This window comes from Protomyctophum parallelum (assembly GCF_964188405.1).
Source record: "Protomyctophum parallelum genome assembly, chromosome: 22".
Lineage (NCBI taxonomy): Eukaryota > Metazoa > Chordata > Actinopteri > Myctophiformes > Myctophidae > Protomyctophum > Protomyctophum parallelum.
The window spans coordinates 6,573,458-6,593,649 of NC_139714.1; the positions used below are offsets into that span (position 1 = coordinate 6,573,458).

General features: G+C 44.1%; 1 protein-coding gene across 3 annotated transcripts; it reads left to right on the plus strand.

Annotated features, from left to right (window-relative positions):
- The first annotated feature begins 250 nt into the window (after positions 1-250).
- On the plus strand, positions 251-18,195 carry scaf11 (SR-related CTD-associated factor 11). Of its 3 annotated transcripts, none has more exons than XM_083758082.1 (15): positions 251-433; positions 4,295-4,341; positions 5,131-5,276; positions 5,563-5,646; positions 5,990-6,069; positions 6,711-6,790; positions 7,094-7,131; positions 7,574-7,647; positions 8,034-8,159; positions 8,466-8,566; positions 8,834-11,500; positions 12,180-12,514; positions 14,880-15,050; positions 16,351-16,470; positions 17,246-18,195. In XM_083758082.1, the coding sequence occupies exons 2-15, from the start codon at positions 4,323-4,325 to the stop codon at positions 17,339-17,341; spliced, it is 4,137 nt and encodes a 1,378-aa protein (XP_083614208.1). In that variant the 5' UTR covers positions 251-433; positions 4,295-4,322; the 3' UTR covers positions 17,342-18,195. The 3 variants fall into 3 exon arrangements, with proteins under 3 accessions (XP_083614208.1, XP_083614209.1, XP_083614210.1); XM_083758083.1 differs by having other exon boundaries at positions 4,298-4,341; XM_083758084.1 differs by lacking the exon at positions 14,880-15,050.
- The last annotated feature ends 1,997 nt before the right edge of the window (positions 18,196-20,192 follow it).

A 20,192-nucleotide genomic window follows, 5' to 3' on the forward strand; every position in this document is an offset into this window, starting at 1 on the left:
GCCTACTATACAAACCACAATAAGGTTTAAATGTGGTGTTGCTTGGAATTGAGGGTCAAATCAACTTGGGTGGAAGTAATGTGAGATATTTAACATGGATGGATGCATATAAATAGATGCATTTTGTGACAATTTGAGGGGACAAAACATCCTCAATAATCCCTTTTAAATACAGTAGTTGGGGAATTACAGTCAGCGACACCCAGTGGCAGCAGCTCGACTCGCATGTCTCTCACACTCAGACCGAGACATGTGGCTGAGACTTTGTCGCTACGTTGAGTCTCTAGTCAAACAGAACTGTAATTTAAAGGACGCACAATCCTTAACCATTTCATAGCAATAATACGTCGGTCGTAGACACACACGGTACAAACGGTTCACAGCGTGTTGACCACCCGCAGTATCTGAGAGAGGAAGGCAGCAACGCTTTTTGGTAAGTAACCCACACAGTTATGACGAATGCTAACGGCTAGCTGTGGGAGAAGCTAGCGAAGCTAAGTAGCGGGATTTGTTCAAGAACAAGCTAATCTCGGCTAGGCTAGCCGCCGTTCGTTAGCAGCCAACCTATTGCTACACAACTGTTTACGACGCTAGCTTTGAACTATGACCTTCATTTCAACCTGGCGTGGCTAATATTAGATACTATTGTTTTGTGTGCTATGTTTGCTTAAAAAAAGCCAGTGGCTAGGCTAGGCTAAGCTACCTGAGCTAACTAACCACTGACTGGCTGGCAGTGGTTTAGCTTAGTGCGTTAGCTCTTAGCTGCACGGCTAAAGCAACAACAAGCCAGTAAACCAACCGTGGTGCCGCCACACTAGAGCAGACGTGTTGGCAGTTTGGCACCATCAGTGGTTTTCAACCAGTGGTCCTTGAGAAGGTTCCAGGTGGTCCCCATCGTGTAGCTAAATGGAGAGTTGGTAACCAAATGGACCCGGTTTAATGTAGATCTTTAACTCTTGAGAGCGCAAGGTTTCATTTGACGCTCTCGAGAATTAAATCATTGTCTGCGTTACTTAATTTACAAGAAGTCCACACAATTAGAGAATGTAGAATAATTAGTTATTTTGATCACCACATCAACATGGGATGTAATTGTGAACGCAATCTTATCCAACGATAACAACAATATTCAAAGTTTAGGGTCTGAGGATAAATGTAATCAGTCGTCAAATAATAGTCCTTTTAGAATCGAAAAAACCCTCTACGAGAATCTAAATGTTTGGGCTAGTCCTTGATATGAAAAGGGTTGAAAACCTCTGCTCTATACTGTATGGTTGGCACACTGGCACAGCAAGGCCGCCGCTGGCTGGCTTCTTGTTGGCAGAAATATGCTAGCCTGCCCAGCGGGCATTACCGTGCCAGTGTGATTGTGGTGGCACCACCACCAGCAGCCATGCCATGCCATCCAAACAAACTGGCAGGAGGAAAAGAGTGTGTTTTAAGTAGCAGCAGCTAGCTGGCAGCAGGGCCACACATCACACGCAGTGGTGGAGAGTAACTACTGTACTTAAGTGCAATTTTGAGGCATTTGTTGTACACTTTTACTTGAGAATTTCCAATTCGTTTGCTTCTACTCCACTACATCTCAGACAGAGACAAATATTGTGCTTTTAGTCAACTGCATGCATTCATTTGAGAACTTTTAGTTACTAATTACTTTGGACCCATTGCATTTTGAGCTTGTAGAGCTCCCATTTTCTGTATACATTTGAAAACTTGAAATGAGACATTCTGCGCAATTAGATATTTCTTTCGTTCTTTACTTGAGTAAAACATTGATTGATTGAAATATTTATTAAGTTTGCAGAATTACAGTACATTTCAAGCACAACTCAATACAAATAATGTTAACTGTGAGTGGACGACCCAATAAACTTGAATAAAGCATTACATTTGATTTGAGTGCTTTTTCCCCACCACATGGACACACGAAACCTGGCGTCCCTACTGCCTACTCTGCTGTGCGTGTGGCGAACATTCGGTGAAATTAAGTGGGCAAAAAAGAAAGTAGCAGATCTGCACCTTTGACGCACAGCAACAAAGGGGTTTGGCTGCCAACTCAGCTGCTAAAATGTTCGCGTTGCTCAAACGTTGCATGTAGTTATATCGGATAAGAATCGCTACGCATTCTGTTCTGTAGCTACGTCGACGAGGAGGACGTGTGTGTTAGTGTCGACGCGTCATTTCTGCCTGAGAGATATACGTCACTTAATGTAATTTTGAATTTAAAGTTGAAAAAGAAAAAATGCGCGAATTACAGTAAAATACACTAGCCTGGGTGTACGTTCAAGTTAACAGGCTACCTGCTAGCCTAGCACAGAATTATAACAGGAGGGAGGCCAATGTTGTCGAATATTGTCCAGAATAAAGTTGGACCTGAATGGGGTACTGTTATCTATCAACACCTAAGACCTGTGTTACAGTATCAGTGTGTCTACCCAGGCCCGGAGGTTTTACTAAATCAAAGAGGACATGGGTCGGTGTGTGATCCTGGACCAGAAATGTTTAATTACAGGCCTAAAGCAAGGCAAGCAAGCCTATGAACTGTTTAGTGGTTACTGTAACTGTCTAGCTAGAAACGTATTGGTATTCAAATTACTGGGACATAAATAAATTGTACACAATGGAAGAAGGGGGGGGGGGGGGGGGTAATTACTTACTCTAAGTCTAAACCATTAATCATATCCAATATTATTGATTTTTTGGGGTTTTAATTTCAGACAGCATGGTAAAATTGCCAGGTAAAATTACCAGGCTTTCCTCCCAGGTGGAAAGCCTGGTGACAAGAGGTTAATGGTGATTCACCCACAACCAACATACATCATTGATAACGTAGTCGTTGGTTTGTGTACAACTACAAATCCATGCCCTCAACCACATGGATCCAAACAAACACTAAACGTCTTATGCTCATGACTGACTGACAAGGTCAGTTGCCCACAGTTGCCATGTGCAGTTGTTGTGTAATTTCAATTCAGATCAGGGCAGTTGCTTGAGCAGGACCACCAGATGTACTTTTTAAACCGTCCGGACCAGCTGAACTCTACAGGCATGTGCCCGCTGCGGCCAGTGAAAATAATATAATTAATTGGGAAAAAAATCCTGTAGGAATTGGGGAAACGCTGAAGTGCTTTCGCTAGGATGAGACTCTGGCCAACCCACAATAACTTCTGGGTGGCATAGGTAGGGCATGTAGTTACATTTCTACCTACAGCCTTGAACGAGTTTCACGGCATCTCATTAAAACAAATCAATCAAATCAATTCATTCAAAGCTCTTCTGCGTTATATATATATTTTTTTACATATTTTATATTTTTCTTTTTAACAGTGAAAACGGCATATTATAGGTAAAGAGTGCTCTTATTTTACATTCCACAGACCAGAAGACAGCGCTCTGGCCACGTTCGGGTGTTTTTTACACAGCTATCTGGTGTTGTGTTTACTGTTTACAGTCTGTTGTGTCCGCCTCTCGAACGAGCACTTTCCTGGTCGGGCAAGCAGAAAGCAAATCCACCTGCCCGAAAGTTTTATTTACCTGCCAGGTGCAGGTGGGCAACCCTTAGTGTCCAGTGTCCACCTCATGCACTTACAAATATGATGCTTATCGGCTCTAGTCTAGTCTAGTATGTGAGATTTGCTGCATACACACGCGCACAGCGTTGCACGCACACGTTCAGCACACAAGGCTGAACTCCTAGTGGAGATAATTTAAATGAGGCTTAAAGTCCCCTTCCCCCCATACATTTATAAACATTTAGCTTCTCCCCATAAAATGGCCCAACGGGAGTGTTGGATCAACGTGTGGTCTGAGGACCACCAAGGTCCGTTTGCAACACAGGTCCCCACAGAAAGGAGTGGGGTGCGCACGCTTATCCGACACACCAAAAGTCTGACAACCGCAAATCACCCGTTGCTCTCGACATGCGTTGGTTCGACATACGTTGCGTCGTGGTTAGGGTTAGGTTAGGGTTTTGGGTAGGGTGTCGGACTGTTAGTATGTTGGAACTTATGCCTGTACCCAAGGAGTTGTATTTTATAATAATCACAACCATTATGTAGGCCTAATCTGTAGGACAAGCTGCTCTCTCACTGCTATGTGCTATCCCACTGCCGCTTTCCTGTGGGTAGTATGTAAAAGTGGGTGACTGCTCTGCTCAACCCACCTGTATTAGCGCAGATTCCAGATTCGTACACAACACTATGCGTGTCACATTTATTTTCAAACTCTGCACCCGTGCTTTGCATTCTTTTTACATTTCTGACTGTACATGTTTTGTTCCCTTTTTTTCTAGCAGCCATCTGGGCAGCAAGAGGCCAAAGATGACTGGATCTGGAAATGGTAAGTGTCAGATCAAGCTTTCAAAAAGTTCTGTCATTACATAGGTTACTTGACATGACAAAGCACTAAGTTCTGTCACAGTCACACCATACCATAGGTTACTTGTGACAAGTGATTGGTCAGTTCAAGTTCAGACTTGTATGCCCGGTCCAAGGCTCCAAGCTTAAACGCTATAAATGTATTCCATAATGCATTGCTTTTTATGGAAGAGCGGAGAGGGTATGCACTATGCAGTGGTTCGTGTTTTGCACAAAACCCTGATGTTTCCCTACAAAGCAACCAAAGGTATGGCACCCCCATATCTTCAAAGTCTGATACAACCCCCCCCGCCCGCTCGCTCAGATCAGCCAACACAGGGAGGCTGGCAGAACCTTCACTAAAACAGCCAGGACAACACTCTTCTCCCTTCTGGCTCTCAAATTGTGGAATGAACTCCCCATTGCAATTAGAACTGCAGGCTCACTACCAATCTTCCACCTGAAAAGTCACCTCTTCAGACTCCACCTTAGCCCATAGCACTTTTGCCTTGTGGTGTTCTTGCTTACTGTAAATTGCTAAATTGTAATTTATGGCTTCACCTTCATCATGCAAGTATTCCCTCTCAGAAAACATAACATTTTATAAGAGCGTACAGGATAATGCTGCTGGAAATAATTTTGTATCCTGACATTCATACATCCTACAAAGTAGCCATTTCACAGAAGTCAATGTGAAAGCATTGGTTCACATACTACTAGGGTTAAAGTACTTTCTTTTCTTTAGCCATGATCTCTTTGGTTGTGTCCTCAGGTGGCCAGGGTCTGTCTGAGGGGACAGAGAGTGAGGAGGCAGAGCGATGTCCCATCTGCCTGGGCGTCTTGGTCAGGGGGGACCTGGCCATGCCCAACAGCTGCTGCCACGTTTTCTGTCTTGGGTGTCTCCTCACGTGGGCAGAAGTAAGAGTCTGTGGGTCCTATATTGTGTGGCATCTTCTTTTGCCTCATGACTAACTTATTAGGCTTTTTTAGAATCGTGAAAATAGCTGTATCTATCGTGACGTGTTGTGAGCTTGTAGATTGGTTATTTTCACTATTAAAAAGAAAAAGCGTTTTTCAAAATAATAAAGAAAATGCCCATAAATGCCAGCAAAATAGGGCACTGAATCTTTCACATCAACAGAAGCATTGTGATCATGTTTGTGCACAGTGTATAAAATATTAGAAATGTATTGTTGTTTTTCAGTCCCAGACGGTTCCATCTTGCCCAGTGGACAGAAGGCCTTTCGATAGCATTTACAAATGGGATAGAGCTCTCGGATGTGTTCAGGTCTGCATAACTGTTTCCATTTGTAAATTATTTTACCGGTACATGAATTAATGAACGACATATCTCGAAAACTGCTGGGAATTGCTGTGGGATGTTCCGTTCTGATGAACCTTATAATACCGATTTTGTTGTTTTTCTTTGGCGCCACTAACGTGAAAAATAAACATGAAAAATAATTGCTATACTATACTGCTTGAAAATGAATTGTGACATATCTTGAGCCAACCCCTAATATGACTGACACGGACTGCTGATCATGACATTTTTGACAATGAGTCATTTGAATGTAAAATTGCAGATTTACCTAATTTAATCTGCCATAATTTGTATGTAATCTTTTCAGATTCCTGTAAGGAAGAGAACGAACCAATCAGAAAACAAGAAATGTTTTTGCAGAGATCCAGAGCCAAACCCCTGTCTGAAGTGAGTGTCAGTTTACACAGCCATGAACTTTATTACATTGTTTTTTTAAGTTTAAAACAGTCGTTTTCAACCAGTGGTTCTTGAGGGGGTTCCAGGTGGTCCCTACAGCTCAATGATGGAGAGTTGTTAATGGAATGGACCCTTAATAAATCTTTAAGTCTTGAGAGCATTAAAATTAAAGCAAATGGATGTGTATGGGTCCATTTGGTTCCATTTTACGCTCTCAAGAGTTAGGGCCGATTCATACTCCTATTTTAGAGCCGAATAAAAGTCGGTTCGGCTCTGTAGAGCCTACAATTTGACGTCATTTGAGGTTCGGGGGGGGGGGGGCGGGTACCGTCCTAAAGTCGTCTCTTCGGTGTTACTGAAAATTTCTGACAAGCCGAAATCATTTTGGCACTACAGCGCTGAAACAGCGGTAAAATAGGGAGTACGAATCGGCCCTTACACTATTGTTATTGTTAAACTTCTTTGTTTAACAAGATATTTAAGCTAAGTCTGATCAAATGGTGGTCCGTGGCTCAAATGCTGAATAAATAATGGGCCTTGACATAAATGGTTGAAAACCACTGGTTTAAAACACTAAGGAGTCATTTTTAAATGTTTGATCATGGTGTTTTTTTGTATCATTTTCCACTTAGAAGCAAACAAGTAGCGAGATTGAGACGACAAAAGCCAGAGAGGGCATCGGATACTAAAACAAAAGGGCTTGTGAGGAAATGTAAGTTAAATTGTCTGTCCACGTTGTAATCTTGTAGATCATTGTATCTTGTATAACATTTATAAATATCACAGTAATATCTTGGTATTTTTCAGTTATTTGTCTCATCTGCTCTGTGCACTTTCCTTTTTTAAATTAAGAAGCCTAAAAGGAATTAACGGAATTGTAATTTCTATTCATAATGTTCCAATTTCCAATGCCCCCAAACACAATTAAATCGTTAATCACAATTATTTGTCACAATTAATCGTCAACTTAAATGTGTTATCGTGACGGGCCTAAATATGTGGCTGTTCCCTCCAGGTAGCGATGAAGATCCCTCTTCAATAAACAGGAAAAAGGTTTGCCTTTTGCTTTTTAACGGAAATGCATTGCTTTGAAACTGAAGCGCCACATTAAGCTCATTTTGTTCATAGCATAGAGCAGTGGTTCACAAACTTTTTCATGTCAAGAACCCCCAAACTGACACTTATTAGCCTGCCGACCCCCATTTGAAAATTTCATTTTTTATTTCACGGACCCCCATTTAATCACATTTCTATCTCTGTGACCCCGATTTATTTGTAATTTTGTAAATTTAGTAAAATCAATGTTAATTTAACTCTTGAGTGTACAACGGGAACAAAAACCTACTTTCTGGCCTTGAGCCTGTACATCCAAACAGAAAAGACCTATCTATCTCATTGTAATAATTAAACAACATTAAACTCACTTTATGCATGCAGATACCCTCTATTAGTACCTTGCCCACATGAACACATATTTGTTGTTGTTTGTTTCCAGGTGAGAGGGACGCCGTGCTGTACTTGGTCACCCTCCACATTTGGCTCATTATTGAGCACCTTGACACAGGACACGTAAGTAGTTCCCAAAACCGAGTCATGAGATATTAGACTTGACTAAAATTATGCCACATTTATTCTCCTCCTCCAACCAATTCCAACTGCATAATCTTTGGTAAACTATCACGAATCACGATTACAAGTAATTGTCACACAAACAATTGTGATTAACGATTCAATTGTGTTTTTTGCATTGAACATTGGAACGTTACAATTAGTATTTCTGTTTGCCTTGTGTGTGAACTGATTTGTAAAGCAACTTCCCGCTCAAGCAACTTCCGCCCAAAACAAATGATAGCGTCTACAGCGTAGGTCTTGCCCAGCGTCGTTTCCAATCCAGTTTTGATCGTTTTTATTTCAAACATACACTGTTCTCATAGTTTTTGCTCCTGTCTGTGCAGAGTGGAGCCCCATTGGGTCCCGGAGGACATGCCTTACGATAGCGGCTATAGACAGTGCAAACGGCAGACACAGGACTGCCCGTGGCTCACTCCTGCTGCACCTATTGCTGCCAATGGTATTTCAAGGTAATACTAACCCCCTGCTATCAACCTGTCTTTATTTATCTTAACGCATTTCATGTATTACATTTTATAAAAACAAATCACCCATGTGAAGTGAGGGGCGCTCTTTTCATCTTTGCTTCATTGTTAACACCCTGAGCACACAGGACGAAGTACTCTGAGATTATTGATATCAAAACCGACCACAGGCTGGGAGCATCTGTTGCGAAATGTGTGCATTGAAATGACCGCATACAGTATTGTTAATCCCGAACATAATGGACTCTAAATAAAATGGAGACTAATGTTGTTGTCCTAACATTTTCACAGGCACAGTTTCCAGCCGTCAACTTGGAACCACAGTCCCTTTCCGTTGAGACCATTCTCCTCTCCCTTTTCCTCTACTACAGAATTTGGCTCGGGTCATTTTGGTAAGTCCCACTGTGTCGATCTTTTTCTTGAAGTACGACTTTTGTACTGGACTAGACATTTTGTAACTATTTTGCTTTGCCAAACTAACAGCATTGTTGGGAGTGGAAGATCAGACAGAATACAGTCGTTCTTAAAATGCAAATGAGCAATTTAGTTTTGCAATTGTGTTTCCAAGGCTTGTGTTGTGTTTAGAATTTGAAAAATGGATGAATAACTTAATTGAACAATTCATTAGGACGTCCTACTAATGCTTCGTTTTCTTCCAGTTTTTCAGGGACGTGTTTGCGCAGTCACCTGTCCAAAAGGAGGAGGGAAGAGGGGCGGTCGGGCGTCCGGCTCCAAAGCCCCTACCAAAGACGCTCAGCCTGTGGCGTCCCGACGCTCTGGACGCCAGAGCAGAGGCCAGGAAGCAGCGGCTCCCGTGGAGGAGTCCACGACGTCCCAGCCGTCTCACTCCTCCGACTCCTCGGATTCCTCTGCCGGTCAGCCCAGCAAACCGGCCAAAGTCTCCCAGGCTGCCGCCAAGAAGAAGGGCAAGCAGGTAACCAACCGGAAGGCCAGTGGAAAAAGGAAAGCCCCGGCAAAGAAGAAAAAGGTCTCTCCACAAGTCCTCAGCAGCCCGACGGCAAGCGAGGAGGAGGAAGAGGAGGAAGGAGGTAAGGAGGAAGAGGAGGAAGATGAAGTAGACGAGGAAAAACAGACCTCTGAGCTGCAGCACTCTGACGTCGAAGGGAGCCCCAAGAGAGACCACAACGGTTCCAGTCCTGCCGTTGAAGAAGCTACCGCACAACCTTTGAGTGATGGTTCCAGCGCTGAGGATGAAGAAGATACTACACAACCAATGAGTGGCGACGTGGAGCATGAAAGGGACGAGACCCGTGAACAATCTAATGAACAGAGCCCAGCACTAGAGGAGAAAGAGAAGAATCGGTCTTCGATGTCGAGCTCCCCTGCAAACAGCTGTCAGATGTCTCCTGTGGGTGACCAGAGTGAAATTGCAGAGGAACGGCCAGATAGCCCTGTTCCCTCTGAAGACAAAGGTTCTGAACCAAATAGCCCTGTTCCCTCTGAAGAAAAAGGTTCTGAACCATATAGCCCTGTTCCCTCTGAAGAAAAGGGTTCTGAACCAGCTAGCCCTGTTCCCTCTGAAGAAAAGGGTTCTGAACCAGATAGCCCTGTTCCCTCTGAAGAAAATGGTTCTGAACATCCTGATAGCCCTGTTCCCTCTGAAGAAAAAGGTTCTGAACATCCAGATAGCCCTGTTCCCTCTGAAGAAAAGTGCTCTGATGGTGTACCTTCTCCGTTGCCTTCCAACTCTCACAATGGACCTGCAGAGAGTCCCCAGTCTCTACACTCTGGCCAAGAGGCAGAGGAAGATGCAATGGAGGTATGTGCTGACTCACCAGAAGGCAACGATGAGGTGTCTGCGGTGAAAATGGAAGCACCTGGTAGCTCACCACACCCTGAGTCACCCTCCACAAGGGATTCCCAGCAGAAAGTAGATGACGTAGGGGACGACAACTCTGAGGATTCCAAGTCAAGAATGCCCGACTCTCAAGAACAGCCATCAGATGAGCGAGCTGTGCAAGGCAGCAAAGACGACAATCTATTACAGGACGACACTAACGTCATCCCCATGGACTGCAGCTCCCCCACCAGTGAGCACGGCGACAATCTCATTGAACCACAGAGCGAGGATGCCAACCCAACTGGCACGGTTGCTCCCACACGGGCCAGCCAAGTCGCCAAGGAGGCAGCAAGCGACAAGGGCAGGCGGGAACGGGAGCGCAGCCAGGACCGGAAGAACGGCAAGCAGCGGCGCTCTCGTTTCCACTCGCCCTCTTCCACCTACAAACGGGATTCCAGCAGGCAAGAAGCATCGTCGAGACGCTCGCGCTCAAGGTCCAGGGAGCGCACACAAGATCGGGATGGCAGCCCGACCTCCAGGCGCTCCTCTCGCGGCCGCAGCCGAGACGGGGAGAGGGACAAGGAGAGGGATGGTGACAGAGAGAGGGACAAGGAGAGGGATGGTGACAGAGAGAGGGATAGGGAGAGGGATGGTGACCGAGACAGAGAGAGGGAAAAGGAGAGGAATGATGAGAAGGACAGTGACAGGGACAAGGAGAGGGATGGAGACAGAGACGTTTCCAGGAGAGAACGCAGTCGCGAGAGGAGGCGGCGACGATCCCGGAGTCGCTCCAGATCTCGGTCCAGATCCGGGTCGAGGTCCCGGACAAGATCCCACAGGCGAGGAGGGCCCAGCCCAAACCGCTCTGCCTCTAGTGATCGCTCTCCCCAGAGGAAGGAGCGCAGCAGGGGAGGCTGGAGGTCTGCGCAGCAGAGCGGAGGGCCGGCCAGTGACTCACGGAGGAATCCCTCCGATCATCTACCACCCCGGGGCGCCGCCAGCGGCGGCCGCTTCGAAAACGGAGCCTTCACAGACCCTTCACCCGATCCCCCTGCGTGGTCTAACAATCCGGACCCGGACTGGGTGACGGAAAAGACCAAGAACGACGAAGCCAAGAACCGTGACTCTGGCGGTTCGCGTTGGGAGGATCAGCGGCGAGGAGGAGGAGCAAACTGGGGAGGTTCGGAGCGAGGTCGCGGTGGCGGGGGGGGACCGGGGGGTTGCAACCGTTCCTTCTATAGCCAGCAGGGAGACACGGCCGGAGGCTGGCAACCCCGGAACAACAGCAATTCAGGGACCGACGCGTACAGCCGCTTCAACGAGAACCGGGGTGGTGGACGCAGGAAAGACCCGGATCAGGGAGACTCTGTGCTGGACCGCTCGGGGTGGTCGTCGGCGTCCAGCTGGGCGGTGAGGAGGACTCTACCGGCTGACGTGCAGGACTATTACTCCAGGAGGGAGAGAGGAGGAGGAGGAGGGGGAGGAGGATGGAACCGACCGGAGGAGGAGCAGGCAGCTGCAGCAGGTGAGCTCACCATTATTACACATTTAAGTTGACCATTAATTGGGTGCCCGCTGGCCTAGCGGTCCAGGCGCATGTCTCTCCCCGTGTCTCCCTCCCTCTTTCCTGTCTGTCTTCACTTATAACTATCAATAAAGGCAGAAAAGCCTAAAACAAATATTGGAAATATTGGAACATATGAATGAAGAATACTTTTCTGTTTGCTTCTTAAATCAGAAAATGCACAGGGGCTCTCATACGTCGGCAAAATCTGTGAAAAACGTGGGTATTATTTTACAATATTCCTTAAAAGAATGGAGCTGGGAACTTCTCCTTTGGTCCACCCATTCCTGGGACATGCGAGAATGGTCCAGTGAGGGAAAATAAATCCCATTGTGGGTGTATGGGATTTTTCTCTATCACTAAACAGTGTAAACACGGGTGAAATTCACCCGAACACGTGTCTGTAGAAATGACCAGGAATGTGGGCAGGAAAACAAACCTACCTTCTATGAGCATCATGAAGGTACTGAAAGACCCACCAACCTCAGACATCAGCAACATTATGAAAATTATAATTATATTTTTGGAATTTTCGTAATTTTCATAATCCGTCAGGGTGAAAATCACCGGTATTTAGTGTTCTAGGGTTAAATATGTTAACACCCCCCCCCCCCCCCTTTTTTTTTCATTTATTTTTCAGATCCTCCCAAAAGCGAGCCCGTGGCACAGGCGCTCCCGGGCAACGCTCCGGTGCCCGTGCTCAACGTGATGCCCTCTCACCCACCTCCGCTCCTGCACCATCCCTACCCCGTGGCGGGGGGCGGCGGCGGCCGGGGAGCTCCGCCTGTGGCGCTGCAGCCCGCGGCGCCGTACGCCATGACGGCTCAGGTTCCCATGCACCTGCACCCCGCCGTGCCTCTCCTGCAAGGCCCTCCGGGGGGCACTCAAGGCCTGCCTCCCCCACCCCCACCACCCCCGCCCATGCAGCAAGGCAGCCAGATGACCACAGCCCACCCTGACAGAGACACGATACAAGTACGAACTTAATAATAATACAACTTTCATGACATTAAATGCAGCTCAAAGTTCTTTACAAAGCAATAGAGAAAAGCAAAGGCATGAAACAACATTAAAATAATAGCAGTAATGCAATACAGTGAGGACATGAATAATGACAAGGGTTTTAAAAGTGCAACTAAAAAGTGTAGAAGTAGGTCTTGAGCTGTGCTTTAAAAATGTCTACAGAGGCCGCCTGTCAAAGGTATAGTGGGAGTTTGTTCCACGTCGTCGGTAGAAGCATAAAGCTGCTTCACCGTGTTTTTTAGTTGCCATTTTCTTAGGCACATCGAGCAGGCCAGCAGTGGAGGACCTGAGGGGGGCAATTAAATTGGGACAGATCTAGGCAGGCAGTCATGTAGGTAGGAATGAGAGCTTTATAAACAAGTAAAAAAAATTAAAATCAATCCTAAATACAACCGGGAGCCAATGCAGTGAAGCTAAAACTGGAGTAATATTTTCCTACTTACTTATATATGCTCCAGGAATGGGTACTTTATTCCAGATTAATTTATTCGTTTCAATCATTGACTAAGGATTTTATTCTGATCTTAAAGTCCTGGCTGGAATGTATAGAGATTTTGAACGGTGTTCATTCAATATTGTCGTCAATAAAATGGGCAGATAAGTTTGTAGGTATGGGCATTTTAGGAATTTCAACAAGTTGGCTAATCTTATTTTTAGGATGCAGACATGGCTACATCCAACTAGTGCCGTATGAGAGAAGATTATTAAAAGTCGGCCGCAGGGCACATACACTTGACCTACACTGTCAAGATGCTGGCCACAGCAAAAACCAGAGGAATGGAGAGGAATGTGTATTACATTGATTCATAGTCCCAGCTCAGACATATTATTGTTTAATGAGCCAATGTTTCGACCCGATGGCCTTCGTCAGAACACGCTGAATTTATTCACACACTTCATGCTACAGACTTTTACATTATGGAGACATCTGTCTGAATAAACTGAGTTTCAATCTATAACACTGAGTGTTATCTGCTTGCGGTCATGCACATAGACACTGACCTGTATGGTTATTAATGGAATATTACCGAAGAGCGAAGCGTACGGTGGCCGAGAGTCCGACTCAAAAATAAAGGAAAAATTTCAGAATATTCTTGCCTGATATCATTGAGGATGCGCTATGACGTGTACACACGTCCTATGGATGGAATGTGTTAAGATGAAGAAATATCAGTCAATTCTTATAAACTTTATAATATCAAGTAACACAATCATGTTCAGGAGACAGGTGTATATGGCATCTGTTTTCTAAACCGTGCACTCAATACGCTCTTACTGTGAACTACTCAACTGAGTGCTTGCTTCTTCTCCTCTTCAAGTTTACCTGTTTTCTAACCACCTGCCATCAAGTGAAATCAATAAAAGGTTATTTATACCTCGTGATCTCACGATCAGCATTCCTATCGCCATCTGGTAGTCCACAACTGTTCTCCACCAGATATTTCACTTTTCATGCCCATCCCTAATCTAAGGCAAACTCTGAGTGAGAACATTTCAAAAGAAACCAGGAATCCTAAATGAGATAAAGCACTTTGTAGTGTTTGTAAATTGTGGCGATACAATGTGCATGCTTGATCATAGACATAGGAAGGTAGACGCCTCATTCGCCGTTGCAATTCATTGGAGTGAATGAGGGTGCAAGTGTGCCGGACATGAGCCATAGATTTATATGGACATGAACGTCATGGCGGCGTCCTATCACGTGACTCACATCCCTTCCTTTCATTACGTTCCTTGGCACCAACGTGGAAGCTTTCCCTCACTTTTTGCACATACGCTCCAGAGCCAAAGGAGGCGTCAACCTTTCTATGTATGTGCTTGAGAACTTGGTGTCAAGGATGCACCCTTGTACTGACGGGCCTACTGGACCACGGTAAGTACCATTAGCAAGCCAAGCAGCATGGAGCAAACTTAGGATAGCCTAGTTGGCAAATTGTCACTGTCTGTCGGAAACCTTGTACTGTACTGTCTGGGGGGGGGGGGGGGGGGGGAGAAAGCTGTGTTCCAACTTCCAATGGATCCGATGGAGTTATTTAGTCAAAGCTCTTGTTAATAGTAATTCATTGGTTAAATTCTTATAAAACCCACAGACACTGGCATCTCTATATAAAAAAGGGAAAATAGCTGACTTATTACTTTTGTGCGACACTGGTCATACGGCAAAGTATAAAATAAGGCATTAATGTATGAGAAAATGAGATGAAACACAGAGATACAAGGTTTCTGTCTGACAGTGACGAAATGGAATAGCGCGAGGAGTGAAAGTTTAAGTTCCATTAATTAACAACACCAATCCCATCGTTGGGTTTAACCCTAGATGGCGAGCGGCCTGGCAAGTTACGGAAAGCCTCCTTTGCTGCCCACCCCAACCAAAGCTGCTGCTGTCCCTACAAGCCAGGGTCGGCCCTCGGCCAATCAGGCCCTGCCATCTTCTACCACGCAGCCCGGCCAGCACAAGGCTCAAGCTGATAGCTCCAAACTAGACCAGGTATCTCAATGCCTCTTGCTATTCAGGAGTTGACACTAAACGGTTGACCGACCACACTGTGGCGAGTAAATGATAAAACATTCAGGGCAAGTGGAGTTTGCTTTCAGCTTGCCCGACGGGCAAGTGCGTTTGAATGGGAAGCAAGCGTCTTCATTAAATACGATACGGTTATTCATGGAGAACAAATAATGTTGCCTTTTCATAAGTAGCAGCTCATTCAAACTGACTGTCGCCACTCTGCCGTTATCGATTGGATTTAACATGCATTTGTACTTTTCGGGCAAGTGGGTGTGACCTTTGGGCAAGTAGAACATGACCTGTATTTTCCCAAGGGGCAAATGCCCCTGAGACCTTAGTGTCAACTCCTGGCCTCTGCTATCTTGTAAAGAGCTTTGATTCTGATTTTTTTTTTTAAGAATAATATAATACTGAATGTACTATTCCTAGAAAGTACGTGTGCCCCTCCCCCTACCCAGTGAAACTGGGCATGGAGAGACAGATGACCTACTGAAAGCACTTCATAATGTCATCGACTCTGGGTTTAGCCCCACCGTAAAGACAGAAAACGGTGAAGAATGGTTTAAATGGGCTAACTCCACAGTTCATTACTACATAGTTTGCAGACTGTACAAACTGTACAAGACTTCATAGCCATGGTATATGGTTGGTATGCCACACCTACTGTACCAATCAGATTGCATGATATGACCTTAAGGCATTTTATAATGCTTTAACTCATGAACATATTCCCCACCAAGGACGTTATTTGATGTGAGTTTTTATTTTAGTACACAAGTTTTGTGTTTTGTTCTTGCACTCGATGGCGCTCTTCGCTAACCTATGATTCACTGTTTGAGTCTCAATTAATCCAGGAACCAGGAAATCACGTGGTCGCTAAAACTAGCCTCCCATCATCCATGTGTGATTATGAATCCCACCAACTTTCTAGGTTAGACCCGCCTTACAATGTGTATTTGGATCCCGGGCAGGCATAGTTTCACTGAGGTTAGGTTTAGGCATAGTTGCAAAAACAAGAACTGTCAATCACAGCGGCTACTGGCCAATCACAGTGGAACTGTGGTGGGATCCATAATAAAATTACGCATCGTGCACTCCCATGTTAGAGAATTTTCTAGAATGCTCATATCTCCCTTCCTGTATCGTTCCATTTCAGCGGTGAACACCATTACATTTTCAATGGACCATAGAATGGATTAATGGTTTTACAAGCTTTTTTTTAACCAAAAAGAAAATAAATAACTGTTTTTGCAATAACATTTCCTCGCTTGTGTGTCTGTAGAGACAACAGATTCAAGAGCGAGCTGTAAATGAAGTGAAGAACGCCATGAAACCCTACTACCAAAAGAAGGAGATCACCAAGGACGAGTACAAGGAGATTGTCCGCAAAGCGGTGGAGAAAGTGAGTGTCTCTTCATCACTATTGGAAGTTTGTACGGCTGCCCACCACACTTTTTAGGCCAGAACGGGCCTACCTACACGAGAATACATTATCTATCACCATGGCAATCGGGAACGCATCGACTAAAGATTATATTTGCTTTCTTTTTACCCGGCCCATCAAACCGCGTTCTCTCAAAGCATGCACATGACTGTAGGCCCAAACCACAGCAATGATTTGAGACGAAACCGGTCTGATATGTCCTGTTGCACGTCGGCGCATGTCGTCGCAAGTGATTCAATTCAAAGGAGCTTTATTGTCATGAGAAAACACTAGTTTGTGTGTGTGTGTGTGTGTGTGTGTGTGAAACACAAACAAACAACAACAACAAATGGAAGGCAATTGACCTTTTTACCAATAAAATAATATTAAAAGAACTGTTAACTGATTAATAGTACTGTGTGTACAGACAGTGACTTTAAACACGTAATGTTGTTTACTCGGTTGGCAGGTATCAATACACTTTTAGACATGTTTGTGCCAGCGTGGGCGATTATCTTGTATTGATTGTTTAAACATGACGTCATGGGCCGCTATGCTCCATAACAGGCTTGATAAGCCCAAAGCTTATTGATAACGGGTACTCGATAAGCTTTTTTCCCCGTAATTCTCCGGGTATTGGTTATCGAGCTCCATCCCTAGCTATATTCCATGAGTACTGCGTATCCATTGCTGTTTAGAAACCGGGCCGTTCCTGTAATTCTCCATTAACACTGTGCTTCTTTCTGATGATTAGGTCTGTCACAGTAAGAGTGGCGAGGTGAACTCCAGCAAGGTGGCCAACTTGGTGAAGGCCTATGTGGACAAATACAAGCACGCCCGCAAGAAATGAAGCCCCGCCCTGCAACGCCAGCTGGCATGACGACGACCAGAGTTCTCAAACAAACAAACACCCCCACCACTGGCTGCTCAAGTGCAATTTTCCTCCAGCTGGATTTTTTGGCCTCCAAAACCCCGACCCGAGGACCTGGAGAGCCCACCTCTGTTTTTTTATATCTGTACCATCATTAAATGAAGATTCTCCTTTTTTTTTTCTTTTTTTTTTTATATAGATTTTCATATTTTGTTAGAAAAGATTATCCAATCGTAAAAAATTTAATGCAAGAGCCCTTTATTTTGCATAGATCGTATGGCTTGGGAAGTTAATGTAATGAGCCCGGGAAAGCTTTAGCAGGGTCGTGATTTAAGAGCAATTTCTCAGGCGAGATGCTTCGTGAACCACAATAGCTAATATAATGGGAAACATTGTCCTTGTTGGTGCCAGCTGGTACGACAGATTTCTCCTCTTTTAAAACCATGGTTTCCTGATTAAATAGCTTATTATACATTTAATAAGGTAATTGTTTCACTTTCAAAAAGAATTATGATAATTCAAATGAAAGCGTAATTTGGAGAAGTTAAAAAAGAAGGAAAAAAAAAAAAAAAAGTGCATTGCCTTTATTATGATCAGCCAGTTAAATAAGGGCTGGAGTCTTTGTGAGTGTGATTGTATCAGGGACCTGATTGGTGAATAGTCAGGAAGTGTGATGGCCAATCAGCAGTGAGTGTGTGATGTAAGGTGCGGGTCCAGGGCGGTCAGGTGAACGGCCTCTACCCGTACATGTAATAAATAAATGTCGCAGCTTGAAAACATGAACTGTGCGAAAACACCCCAGAGAGTAGTGAAATAAATTAGCTGCTTCCTGTGTCCGTCTCTTGTGTTTGTAATATAGCTGGATTTTGTACATTTCAAAAGTGTTTCTATATATTCTCAAATGCTGCATAAATAATGGGACTTGATATGAAAATGGTTGACAACCACTGTCATAGATTAATTGTATGTCTGTTGGCGCCCTCTACAGGCCGAGAGGTTGAATTGCAGTGATGTCCAACAGTGGTGGAAAGTAACTTAGTACATTTACTCAAGTACAATTTTGAGGTATGTTATACTTTATGTGAGTATTTCCAATTTCCAGTACTTTTACTTCATTATATCTCAGAGGTAAATATTGTACTTTACTCCACTACAATTATTTGAAAACTAGTTAATATAGTTACTTTATAGATTTGGATTATTATTACAAAACATGCATTGACCGATTTAGCCCTGCATACATTTCGGCCATTTGAAAATAGCTGAAGCTACAAGCTCCCAATGCGTCGCATTGGCATGTAGAGCTGCTATTTTGAAAACATCAGACATTTCTGCACAATGAGCACTTTCTAAATTGCAGTATTGATTTTACTGCAATTTGATTGACTTTTACTTAAGTAAAAAAGTTCCACCACTTCTGATTTAAATAACTTGTATTGAACACTGTTGTAAGACCTTATTACCTAACAAACTACTATAAAAACTGTTCAAACTGTCTAAATTGTCAAATAATATAAGAAAGTCAATTATTGAGTTGTGCAAGGAACAGCAATGTCCATGTCTGCCTATGTGTTAATGAGCATGAGTATGACTATTAGTACCAGGGGCGCTGTTGTGCCTTAAAGAGAGAGAGTGCTGTACTGTTGCCTGCTAATGAGAGAGAGAGGGGAGTTGCACCACTCAGTTCACACAGGTGTGTTTTGTTTTTTAAATAGCTGAGCTACAAGCGTTTGGAGTCATTCTGAGCTTGTCGTTTGGCCTTTTCCCACTATTTATCTAGAGCAGTGGTTTTCAACCAGTGGCCCCTGAGGGGGTTCCAGGTGGGCCCCAGCTAAATGATGGAGAGTTGGTAACCAAATGGACCCTTATAGATCTTTAACTCTTGAAATATCTGCATTACTTAACTTACAAAAAGTCTACACAATTAGAGAATATAGAATAATTGTTATTTTGATCCGTTTGCCTGTTCTCTCTCCTAGAGGTACCAACATCAATACACAGATCTCATCAAATGGTGGTCCATGGCTCAAATGCCGGAATAAATAATGGGCCTGCCCTTGATATGAAAAATAGGTCGAAACCCCATGATCTAGAGCCAAACAAAATGACATTCCGAGTGCTTGTCAGGATGGGTGTCCCGGGCTGAAAACAGTTTGAGTACAACCACTGAGTTGAATATGCAGACCATCTCCAACCACAGCACATGTACATGGAAATACAGTACAGTGCATTGGGTTTTTTATGTTTACATGTAGGCTAGTGTGCCATGCAGTGGAGTTGGTATTATATATATCCATTGAGACCCAAGACCAGATTCTACCTGATTCTACCTATCTTCTAAATCCTAACAGTTTTCTGAAAAACATGTTTCTATGACAGTGGTTCTCAAACAATTTCATGTCAAGGACCCCAAATATTATAGCCTATGTATTTGGCCGCCGACCCCCATCTGAAAAAGGTGTTGTTCCAGGGATCCCCCAGATGTAAAGAATATGAGTTAAAAACGTTCACTGTGAAAGAATATTCAAATATTCAAGCTCATAGTGTGACACACGGTGCTGCGCTATGAGCTTGTAGATCTGCTGTTTTTGAACAGCTACAGTTTAAAATGATGGTTAACTTTAACCATAATGGTTATAAACTAAGGTGACACAGATGCATTCCTGGTCTTAATGGGGTATACAAAAGCCACAAAAAAAAAAACAATCAGCTTCAAGGTAATCATAATAGTCATAATATGTACACCAACATAATTCAATCACCCTTTGTCCAGAAACAAAACTCCAGACATATCTGTATCTGTTTGTCTGTCAGTTATATTTAAGGCCTA

Excerpts from the sequence above, each read along its gene's own strand:
- scaf11 (XM_083758082.1), top strand. Across the intron at positions 7,648-8,033 it reads AGCACCTTGACACAGGACAC|AGTGGAGCCCCATTGGGTCC; the intron begins GTAAGTAGTTCC and ends CTGTCTGTGCAG. Across the intron at positions 15,051-16,350 it reads ATAGCTCCAAACTAGACCAG|AGACAACAGATTCAAGAGCG; the intron begins GTATCTCAATGC and ends GTGTGTCTGTAG.